This window comes from Coregonus clupeaformis, chromosome 30 (assembly GCF_020615455.1).
Source record: "Coregonus clupeaformis isolate EN_2021a chromosome 30, ASM2061545v1, whole genome shotgun sequence".
NCBI classification, from domain to species: domain Eukaryota; kingdom Metazoa; phylum Chordata; class Actinopteri; order Salmoniformes; family Salmonidae; genus Coregonus; species Coregonus clupeaformis.
This window is the reverse complement of record NC_059221.1, coordinates 47612128-47623583: the sequence shown is the minus strand read 5'-3', so window position 1 is coordinate 47623583 and position 11456 is coordinate 47612128. Positions and strand designations below refer to the sequence as shown.

General features: G+C 42.0%; 1 protein-coding gene across 3 annotated transcripts in view; it reads left to right on the top strand.

Annotated features, from left to right (window-relative positions):
- Positions 1 to 437: 437 nt before the first annotated feature.
- Positions 438 to 11456, top strand: part of LOC121546235 (dedicator of cytokinesis protein 4) — a 143719-nt gene continuing 132700 nt past the window's right edge. For all 3 annotated transcript variants that reach the window (XM_041857334.2, XM_041857335.2, XM_041857333.2), the window contains exon 1: positions 438 to 639. In XM_041857334.2, coding sequence (XP_041713268.2) covers positions 603 to 639 — 37 coding nt within the window. In that variant the 5' untranslated portion in view covers positions 438 to 602. The remainder of the gene's footprint in view (positions 640 to 11456) is intronic.

Sequence of the window (11456 nt, the reverse complement as noted above, 5' to 3'; positions counted from 1 at the left end):
CAGGTTGTTGTGCTGCTTGGCTGGCCTGCTGCTGCCTGTGCACGAGCTGAGCGCCTGCTGCTGACGTCACTCACAATGCACTTTTGCAGCCTAGCACGTGTGTTGTGACAGAGAAAATCGTTTTTGTGTCATTTAGAGGGAAAATGCGTGCATTTTAGCGTTTGAGTCACTTTTCAAAAGTTGCAAAAAGTTCCAAATAACATTTTAAAAGTAGCTAAATTTGTTGCTGGGTGATGTTTGAAAAAAAAGTTCCCAGGGTAGTCTGAAAAGTTGTTAAATCTAGCAACAAAATTGCTAAATTGGCATCACTGACTGAAACTCTATTTCATCCATGTATTCAGTATGGCTTTGTGGGACTCGGAGTCCTTTTTTTCTCTCGGGTTGTTTACGTCATTTGGTTTTACTACAAGCCCCACAATGCAAAGATCCTTCTTCGTCTCAATCCACTATGAAGATACAGTAGCGGCTCTCTCTTCTGCAATCTGAACAATGACTTCAGAGCCGAGGAAAGGAATTCAATAGCCTAGAATGCGTTATACAGCACGAAATATCTGCATTGAGCTGCTGTTCTCACAAATTACTTCAATGTACCAACCGTAAATATGTGGATACCTACAGAACACGAGAAATACGGCGTCGGTAAGTTTATTGCTTCTATGTTTTAAAACTGCGGTGCTCTCGTTTACTCACAAAATTTAAATTAGTTTCAAGGTAAGAGGGAATATGCTGCTGTTTCATTTTGTTGCACAGTATCAAAATAACAACGATCACTGTCTTTCATCATGTAGCCTACTAACGGTTACTAACGCGTGCTTATTTAATAGGCACCACCACTTTCACGCATTTCACGAGTCTTTGCTCTTCCCATGCATTTGTAGGCTATAGGCTATGAATACATTATGGTTTTAACAGCTATAAAAATGAACGCACCACGCATGACTTGAGGCTATGGAACCTCTGTGATCAGTGCATCTTTTTGCACTCTGTGCGCGCTCAATCGCTTTGTTGGTTGTTGTTACATTGTATCTGATAAATGAATGGAAGGAAACAAAATACTATACTCTGTGCAAAGCATTTATTTAGCACTTTATATGTGTGTATTGTCTTTACTCTTCATTAAAAAGAAGAGAAAGTGTAACCATAAATTATTATTTTTAATGTTCGAATGGAACGTTTTTGTTTTTGGTGTTCGGAAATTCAACTGAACCTTCAACATTGTTTATCTCGTCTCTCTCAGTGAAAATAGCGAGTGAAGCTGTTCTCCTAGTGTGCGTTGTTCAGAGCGGCATGGGTGTCGTAGCCATAGATAAAACGCTGAAGCAAAGCAAACAACGCGAATAAAAGATAGGATATGGGCTTAAAAAATAGTGCTATAATATCTAATCGAAGTGGGGGATATTCACTGTGCGCCCACATCCTATTGAGATGCGTTCCCCAATGGACCAAAAATAGGGCAGGAAAGCCTATTTATTGGTTGAAGGAGTGCATGTTTGGGATGCTTTATCCAGCCCCCAACAGTCACTGCTTGAAATCTCAACATTGCAGAAATATTGCGATATTGAGTTATGTAGGCCTATCAGTCACCCCTCTAGGTGCTGATCTACCTTGTCTTGACCTGAAATCATTGGAACACAGTGATTCACTGAACCAGAAACTGGCCTCTGCCCTGTATCTGTTACAATTGGTTTTTGGTCACTAACTGGCCCTGCTCTTTTTCCTCTGGTGTGTGCATGTTTTTCTTCCCTCCCTGTCACAACTGAGCTAAGCTTTGCTACTGTATAATTTAAAGACTCAAGTTAGAACCCAGAGCTTGCAGTTTGATACATTGCTACAGTTCACAATTTCAACCTCTTTCTAAGTTCAGTCCATGGAGATAGGTGGGAGGAGGGTTGTATAACATTCAATTTATTCTCAATGCTTAAATGCCTTCATTGTCTTAAATGGCAAGTGAGGCATAAAGTGGATTAAGCAGTCTTGGTCCTATTTTCAATAAGAGCAATAAGACTCTTTAATTAGCTCAGATTTAGAGCCTGTGGTTGGGCAGTAGGGGACTTCCTCCCTGTGATGGTGAGGAAGAAATACTGTTTCCTTGTTGTGCAACTCTGGTCATAAGCCCACAACACAACGTTGAGTAAATGTCGTGATTTGTCAATGTTTTGTAACTCAGGTTAGAGGTTATGACCACATTGTTTTAAAATGGACAAAGAGTGCAAAAACAGCATACATCCAATTACATTTTGACATATTTTAATGATGTAGAGAGATGTTTGATGGAGGAAGATATAGCCCTAGATAGTACTGGAGTTGATCTTTGGCTGTTTGTTTGGATGCTTTGGGCTGTTAAATAGGTTGAGTGGAGAAATCTGTAGACCATGTGTTTTCATCTTCAAGACTCAGTCCCTTGTTTATAAATTCCTTTCACCTATCGGTACCAAGGGTGCTAATTCCATTGAAGAGTTGTGGCCTTTTACTGGAACAGATAGTTGAGCTAAACATATGTTTAGGCTTTTGAGGATGTTTTCTAGCATCTTTAAAGTCTAGGTCACCATCGTTTTGGTTGATTGGTTTTGAATGAAAAAAATAGAATGCACACATACGCTTGATTCAAAATGATCCTAACACGTGGAACATATTGATATTCTATAGCTATATGACGTCAAACAGCTAATTACCCTCTGTGATCATCATTGACCATGATCACTCACTGAGGTCAAAGTTCAACACAGAATGTTATTTGAGATATTCATGTTTCAGTGAAACAGCTGTCTTCAAAATCCTGGTTTGAACTGTTTCAACCCAGGATCTTTAGTCCCAAGATGAACGGATGTGCATTATGTCTTTGATGTACCAGTAGTATTGGTATAGTAGCCTACTGTATTTGAATATGATTCATATAGTATGCACTGCAAATGTGATTTCCTTGAGGTCCTTTCAGTGAACATTTTACCCCCCTTTAAACCAGGGCTGGCTTCCCAAAATGGGTTGAGATACTTGGATCCTTCGTGTGAACCATTTGATCTCTCGCCAAGGAGCGAAATTAGAATTACATCGTTTAATTGGGAGGTATTGGGCTTTGATGTTGATTTGCCTTATGCATGGGAGGAGGACAGCCCTGTATCTATCTACCATTGATGAAATATGAATGGAGTCCAGCAGAGGAAGATAGTACAGCATTAAGACTCCTATTAGCGCACCATTTGAGTGTTTACAGGTTTGTAACCATAAGCAAAGGTGCAAGATTGATGCACTTTACTGTAAAGTCGGATTCCTAATGGACATTGAGTCTATGGCGGCGTTGCATTCTGCCAAGAGGATATATTTTCATATCAAAGAGGGTTGGAATGTATTTCAGTTAAACATGAGGTAGGAATTTGAATAAAAATGTGTACATTGAGAAAGGATGGTAGACGAATGGAATGGTAGGACTGAATGTGCAGGAACACCCATGAGACTATCTGGGAATATTTCCTCCGGAAATCCCACCTTTGGAATATCCACTGCAAGTGGTTCCCTTTGAACACTGGAATACTGGAATTCTCAGTGGAGTATCCATCATCAATTAAACACACAACAGCTAACAATGTAGCTTCACACCCTTGGAGAAGGAACATTGTCTCTGTTTTGGGAAATTGTATTTGCTGCAAATAGTCTTAAATGATGCTTAACAGGAAGAGAAGGGGCCTTTCTCTCCCTGTTAAGTCTGATATTGCAGCCAATCAAGTATGTCATTGCTCATCATAATTTAATGAGCTGCATTGGATCTTGTGTGTGTGAGTGTGTGCATTGAATATAATTTTCCAGCGAGCATTCAAACAAAATACTTTGTATTTAGCATATAACCACAGCCAAGTATTTACTTTTGAAATCTCAATGTTTACCCACAGCAGCCTATGGAAACACATAAATAATCCTCAACATATCAATACCCTCAAGCGAATGGTAGAAAAACAGAATGGAGCGGTTGTGTAGTGAAGTGCTGCCCTTGAATGGCCCTGGCCCTTGAGCAATGCATGTAGTAGAGTAGAGTGGAGGAGTTCGAGGCCTGCTATGTAGTGGGGGTCTGTGTCAGGCCTGGGGCTGTCCTTCTCCCCTGGCTGCTGTGGCCTGCCCCCCCTGGGGGGATGTCACTGGACCGGGGGGTGGGTGGCGGGCCCTGCCTGGCGGCGTGTGTCAGGAGGGCTTCTTGTTGGACGTTGCCACCCTACCCCACACCCCCTACCCCCGTGGGATTAGCAGGTTGTTTGGCAGGGGGAACAGGGGCCTCTGGTCCCATTCCTTCATTATATTACACCCCCCTGCCCCCTTAATGAACACATCCCTGGGACACGGGGAGGCATGGCCCCACAACGGCACCCCAGCTTGTAATTGCTTCTTCATCCGCTCCCCTCTGCTGTCTTCATCCACTAGGCTTCATCTACTAGTCGCGGCCGGGCCGACACAGGCAATCATTTAGGGATGATGATCGCTGGAAAGAGTTGCCCCAGTCAATATTGGAGCTCCCTGGTGAATTAGACAGGCACAGTGGGATCAGAGAGAGAGAGAGAGAGGTGGGGAGAGAGAGGTGGGGGGAGAGAGGGAGGAAGGGATGGGGAAAGGGAGTGAAAGAGGGAGCAAAACCTTTGACATGTTAGACTAGCTGGTGTTATAGGTAGACAGAGGCAACTAAGTGGAGCCATGTCTTTTTTATGCCTCCGCTCCAACAAAGCTTTTTTGTGTTTATTTACAATGGCAATCATGCACAACAACACGTTTCAATTTAACATGGTTGGTGAATACTAGACTGGATAGAAAAATGCTGCATTTAGCCTGTTTGTGTTATCCCATTACTGCAGCTCTATTTACTTTCAATTGAAAATATAACGAGCATCATTCTATCCCATTTATTATATAAAGACGCACAGAAAAAAACTGTTATTTTCTGGCCTTATTTCCTACAAAATCAGCATGTTTACCTTTTCACCCCCTGTGGCGAGGCAGCCTTTTGATATGAATACAATGTAATGTGTGGGTCCCGTTGGATTCGGTGACACCACCACGGTCTAATTGGCGGCATATGTTTTTGTGGAAGGATGCAGCTGAGGCTAGATGGCTGCAGCCAGCCAATGAGTGGACAGGATTGCAGCTCACATGTCTCCTCCAGTATGACTCCCAGCCTGTTTTTCACTGTCAGCTGAAGGCAGGGCAGTCTGGAGGTAGCTAGGGCTGCTGTCTCCTGGTAACAACTGGACTGAGAGGGCATCACTATGGCTACATACAGTACATACGTTAATGTATTTCTTAATGTACATTAAAATTACACTACTGTAAAATCGATATATTTAAAGGACAGTGCTGTGAAATAGATATGCAGTTGAAGTCAGAAGTTTACATACACCTTAGCCAAATACATTTAAACTCAGTTTTTCACAATTCCTGACATTTAATCCTAGTAACAATTCCCTGTTTTAGGTCAGTTAGGATCACCACTTTATTTTAAGAATGTGAAATGTCAGAATAATAGTAGAGAGAATGATTTATTTCAGCTTTTATTTATTTCATCACATTCCCAGTGGGTCAGAAGTTTACATACACTCAATTAGTATTTGGTAGCATTGCCTTTAAATTGTTTAACTTGGGTCAAACGTTTCGGGTAGCCTTCCACAAGCTTCCCACAATAAGTTGGGTGAATTTTGGCCCATTCCTCCTGACAGATCTGATGTAACTGAGTCAGGTTTGTAGGCCTCCTTGCTCGCACACACTTTTTCAGTTCTGCCCACAAATGTTCTATAGGATTGTGGTCAGGGCTTTGTAATGGCCACTCCAATACCTTGACTTTGTTGTCCTTAAGCCATTTTGCCACAGCTTTGGAAGTATGCTTGGGGTCATTGTCCATTTGGAAGACCCATTTGCGACCAAGCTTTAACTTCCTGACTGATGTCTTGAGATGTTGCTTCAATATATCCACATAACTTTCCTTTGTCATGATGCCATGCTTCACAGTTGGGATGATGTTCTTCGGCTTGCAAGCTACCCCCTTTTTCCTCCAAACATAACGATGGTCAATATGGCCAAACAGTTCTATTTTTGTTTCATCAGACCAGAGGACATTTCTCCAAAAAGTCAGATCTTTGTCCCCATGTGCAGTTGCAAACCGTAGTCTGGCTTTTTTATGGCAGTTTTGGAGCAGTGGCTTCTTCCTTGCTGAGCAGCCTTTCAGGTTATGTCAATATAGGACTCGTTTTACTGTGGATATAGATACTTTTGTACCTGTTTCCTCCAGCAGCTTCACAGGGTCCTTTGCTGTTGTTCTGGGATTGATTTGTACTTTTCGCACCAAGGTACGTTCATCTCTAGGAGACAGAACGCGTCTCCTTCCTGAGCGGTATGACGGCTGCGTGGTCCCATGGTGTTTATACTTGCCTACTATTGTTTGTACAGATAAACGTGGTACCTTCAGGCGTTTGGAAATTGCTCCCAAGGATGAACCAGACTTCTGGAGGTCTGCAATTCTTTTTCTGAGGTCTTGGCTGATTTCTTTTGATTTCCCCATGATGTCAAGCAAAGAGGCACTGAGTTTGAAGGTAGGCCTTGAAATACATCCACAGGTACACCTCCAATTGACTCAAATGATGTCAATTAGCCTATCAGAAGCTTCTAAAGCCATGACATCATTTTCTGGAATTTTCCAAGCTGTTTAAAGGCACAGTCAACTTAGTGTATGTAAACTTCTGACCCACTGGAATTGTGATGCAGTGAATTATAAGTGAAATAATCTGTCTGTAAACAATTGTTGAAAAAATGACTTGTGTCATGCACAAAGTAGATGTCCTAACCAATTTGCCAAAACTATAGTTTGTTAACAAGAAATTGTGGAGTGGTTGAAAAACAAGTTTTAATGACTCCAACGTAAGTGTATGTAAACATCCGACTTCAACTGTATTTAAAAGCCAATATTTTAAAAATAGGATGATATTAGCCTAATCATTGTTCAGTAGAAACTGCTTCCCCTCTGAGTGATTCAATGTATTCCTTTCAGGCCTATAGGGCCTACTTATTGAAATGGACTCTAGATTTAAACCATACAGACCATATAAAGCCTACTTCTGTTACATTGTAATGAAGTAGCCTGCCTATTGCAGAGGTCTATCTATCGTATGGTCACCGTGGTTTCCCTGATACCAATCTGTGAACCCAGTAAGAGGTTAATGGGATGTGTTCTATTATGAATTCACAGTTTGTGCTCATCAACACTGCGACAGTGGAGGTGGGGGTGGGAGAAATGACAGCCTGTCACCAGCGTTTCAGAAATGAATGCTATATTCATAGATGACAATCATTGTGATTGATGTGTGAAAGGAACTATTGATGCATTGAGTTTTTGTGCACATGCTCATTTTAAAGGGGGCAAAAAAAGATTTGAGTTATATAGTGTCCGTTGGCTGTGTAATCTATGTCTTGCTGTATTGATCTGTGTCTCAAATGGCATCCTATTCCCTTTTATAGTACACTACTTTTGACCAGAGCCCTTTGTGCACTATAAAGGGAAGATGGTACCATTTGGGACGTGGCAGCCATTGAAACTGTGTGACCCACACAGCACACCAGTGACTCCCAGGCATCCAACTATTTCACCATAACCATCATGGCTTTTCTTTAATTAGCAACTTGGCTTCACCGTCTGACAACCTCTTGTCCTCAGTTATTAAAAGGATCAATAAGCAGTATCTTATTCATGCATTATTAATGCTTTATAATAAATTGTCATTGTGTGCAGTGATGCTTGTGTTAGAGGTGTTAGCGGTTTGCTATTAATACATTATGAATGCCTTATAAAATGGTTGTTATGGTTGGTTGTACTAAGGTTGAACCAGGCCTTTCTATGCAATGACAGTCCTGGTTGTGTTAGAGGTCATCAAGAAGGCTCTCTCCTCTTGGCAGGCAGAATTAATGTCAGTGTCAGGAGGAGACTGACACAGGAGTTCTGAGGTGCCCTTCCTGGCCCTGACTAAGGCACTGTAGCTTCTACCACTGTTGCCTCTCCTCCTCTCCCTCCTCCTTTCGCTTTCCCCCTCTCTCCCCCCCTCTTTTTCTCTTCGCAGGGAGCTGTTTGCAGAGATTGGAGGTTACACTCTCCCCCATCTCTGTGTCTCTCTCGCTCTCTCTCTCGCTCTCTCTCTCTCTTTATCTCTCTGTCTGTTGATCTGTCAGTCTGGTGGTTCTCTCTGTCTCTCTCTCTGTTATTTTCTTTCTTTACCCACCGCTCTCCGTATCCGTCTTTCCCCCATCTGTCTTTTTTATATACTCTCCACCCATTTCTCTATTTCTCTCCCTCTCTCTCTCCTTTGTCTCTTTCTCTCCTTCTGTTTGTCCATTCTTCCTCCTCCCCAGACACTTCCGTAGTGTTGTTCTGGTGGCAGTGAGCTTTCTAGGGCAGAGAAACAGACAGAGCGACTGAGGATGATAAAGTAGTGTGTAGTGTCTAACTCTCCCACTATGTATTCACCTATGTCCCCGTCTCCCCATTCGTCTCCCCAAATGAATATGGATGATCATATCTGGGCCGGGAGCTGGTTGCTGCTGCTATCACAAGACACACAAAGGCTTCAGTTGAGTACAGAAACCCACCACCGAGCTGGTGCCTGGCCACAATTCATTTAGGTGTTCATCTGCATGAAAGAGATAGAGATCACTACCACCACAGTTTGGTTGTAATCAAAGCTTATAGAACACTGTCTCTGTCTGTATGTGTCCCAATTAAATTACACCCTATTCCCTATATAGTGCACTACTTTTGACCAGAACCCTATGGGTCCCCTAGGGTATCATTTGCAATGCACAAACTCTCTCTTTCTGGGTTGTGTTGTGTTGGTAAAGTACAATGTATCAGGCCAGATGGCTTTTAATGTTTTCCTGGCTCTCCATGTCCTTGGCTCCTGTATTATCTGTGTTGTTGAAGGGTGATGTTTCAATGCTGTTCTGTCTGGCTTGGAAAAGCAGGATGTATGATACACCAATGTGGTATTATTTTACTGTGGGCTGTTCTGCTTGTCCAGCTCTCATCACTGTCTTTCATGTGAGTGATAATGATGTCTCTCTCTCTCCCTTTCTCTCTCTCTCTCTCTCTCTCTCTCTCTCTCTCTCTCTCTCTCTCTCTCTCTCTCTCTTAGCATCACCGACTATTATTGTGCCCTGTTGATTAAATATCTTTCCCCCTCTCTGTCACACGTACAGTATGAATAAATATATTTGTCTGCCAGTGTTTTACTTGATACTACCTGAGCTGTTAGTGAGGTGTTATAGTTCCGTTGCTTAGACCAATTCACACTACCCACACTATACTGTGTTAGTTTTCCATTCATGTCACTTGCATACACACATAGGGATGCACGCAACCTCCACACAGAGGAACGCACGCTTGCATGCACACACACACTGAATGAATCAGCTCGATGCAGCTAGGCAGATGATGGTTTGACCTTGGCTGCTGTAAGCCATCATCTTACTTGTCTGTCAGTGTGTGTGTGTGTGTGGGATCTCTGTTTCGTTACCCTGCCTGGTTCAGGGTCTGGCTCAACGCACACAAACACACCACACACACACACACCACACAACCACCCCCCGTCAGGTCCTTTATATCCTGTCTTGCAGTTTAACTTAATATTAGTTTGACCTTCAAAGGGGTTTTATTGTAGTTCCATGGCTGTTTTTCACCCAGTGAAAAGCTGAGTGGGTATTTAGAGCAATTGCAATTGATTTTATCACGGTGAGCTGATTTGAAATGGCTTCGTTCTCCTAAAAGAGAGTAGGCTACACACATGGAGCAATCTACATGGGTTGTTCAATGTTCCCAGTTCGCTTTGAAAGGACCAGAATAGAATAACAGTTGAACTGTTTTCAGTATGATTGAACACTAGAAATGTAAGCCTATTGACATTTTTTTCTTATGGAATAAAGAGCTTTATCTGAAATCTTACTCACTGAAGAATAGCTCTGTATCTGAACCAGTCTTTCCCCTAGGATTTTTTTCAGCAGTGGTGGCAAAGTTAGTGAGGGGGGTGGGGTGGCCAATGGTGCGGTTTTAGAGGCCCTCCTCTTGGCCACAGAGACTAAATGTAGCTGTTTTAAAGCTAATTTCCTGAAATTCTACACATTTTGATATGGGACAGAGAGAATATTTAACAGATTGAAATTTGTCATGGGGCTGAGAGAATTTTCTGTTTTAAAGCTAATTCCCTGCAATTATACACATTTTGCAATGGCTTATTCCTTGTTCTCATGCTTTTTGAGAGACTCAAACATTATAACAAAATCAATGGGGGCCCCATGCCATGACATTTTTTTAAATTTTAGATTCTCCCTGAAAGTCTAGTTTTTATTTTGGTGATTGTTAGTTCTCAAAAATTATCTTATTTAAAAATACAGTACCAGTCAAAAGTTTGGACACACCTACTCATTACAGGGTTTTTCTTTATTTTTACTATTTTCTGCATTGTAGAATAGTAGTGAAGACATCAAAACTATGAAATAACACATATGGAATCATGTAGTAACCAAAAAAGTGTTAAACAAATCAAAATATATTTTATATTTGAGATTCTTCAAATAGCCACCCTTTGCCTTGATGACAGCTTTGCACACTCTTGGCATTCTCTCAACCAGCTTCATGAGGTAGTCACCTGGAATGCATTTCAATTAACAGGTGTGCCTTGTTAAAAGTTAATTTGTGGAATTTCTTTCCTTCTTAATGCGTTTAAGCCAATCAGTTGTGTTGTGACAAGGTAGGGGTGGTATACAGAAGATAGCCCTATTTGGTAAAAGACCAAGTCCATATTATGGCAAGAACAGCTCAAATAAGCAAAGAGAAACGACAGTCCATCATTACTTTAAGACATGAAGGTCAGTCAATACGGAACATTTCAAGAACTTTTAAAGTTTCTTCAAGTGCAGTCGCAAAAACCATCAAGTGTTTGATGAAACTGGCTCTCATGAGGACCGCCACAGGAAAGGAAGACCCAGAGTTACCTCTGCTGCAGAGGATAAGTTCATTAGAGTTAACTGCACCTCAAATTGCAGTTCAAGTAACAGACACATCTCAACATCAACTGTTCAGAGGAGACTGCGTGAATCAGGCTTTCATGGTCGAATTGCTGCAAAGAAACCACTACTAAAGGACACCAATAAGAAAAAGAGACTTGCTTGGGCCAAAAAACACGAGCAATGGACATTAGACCGGTGGAAATCTGTCCTTTGGCCTGATTAGTCCAAATTTGAGATTTTTGGTTCCAACTGCCGTGTCTTTGTGAGATGCAGAGTAGGTGAACGGATGATCTCCGCATGTGTGGTTCCCACCGTGAAGCATGGAGGTGTGATGGTGTGGGGGTGCTTTGCTGGTGACACTGTCTGTGATTTATTTAGAATTCAAGGCACACTTAACCAGCATGGCTACGACAGCATTCTGCAGCGATATGCCATCCCAT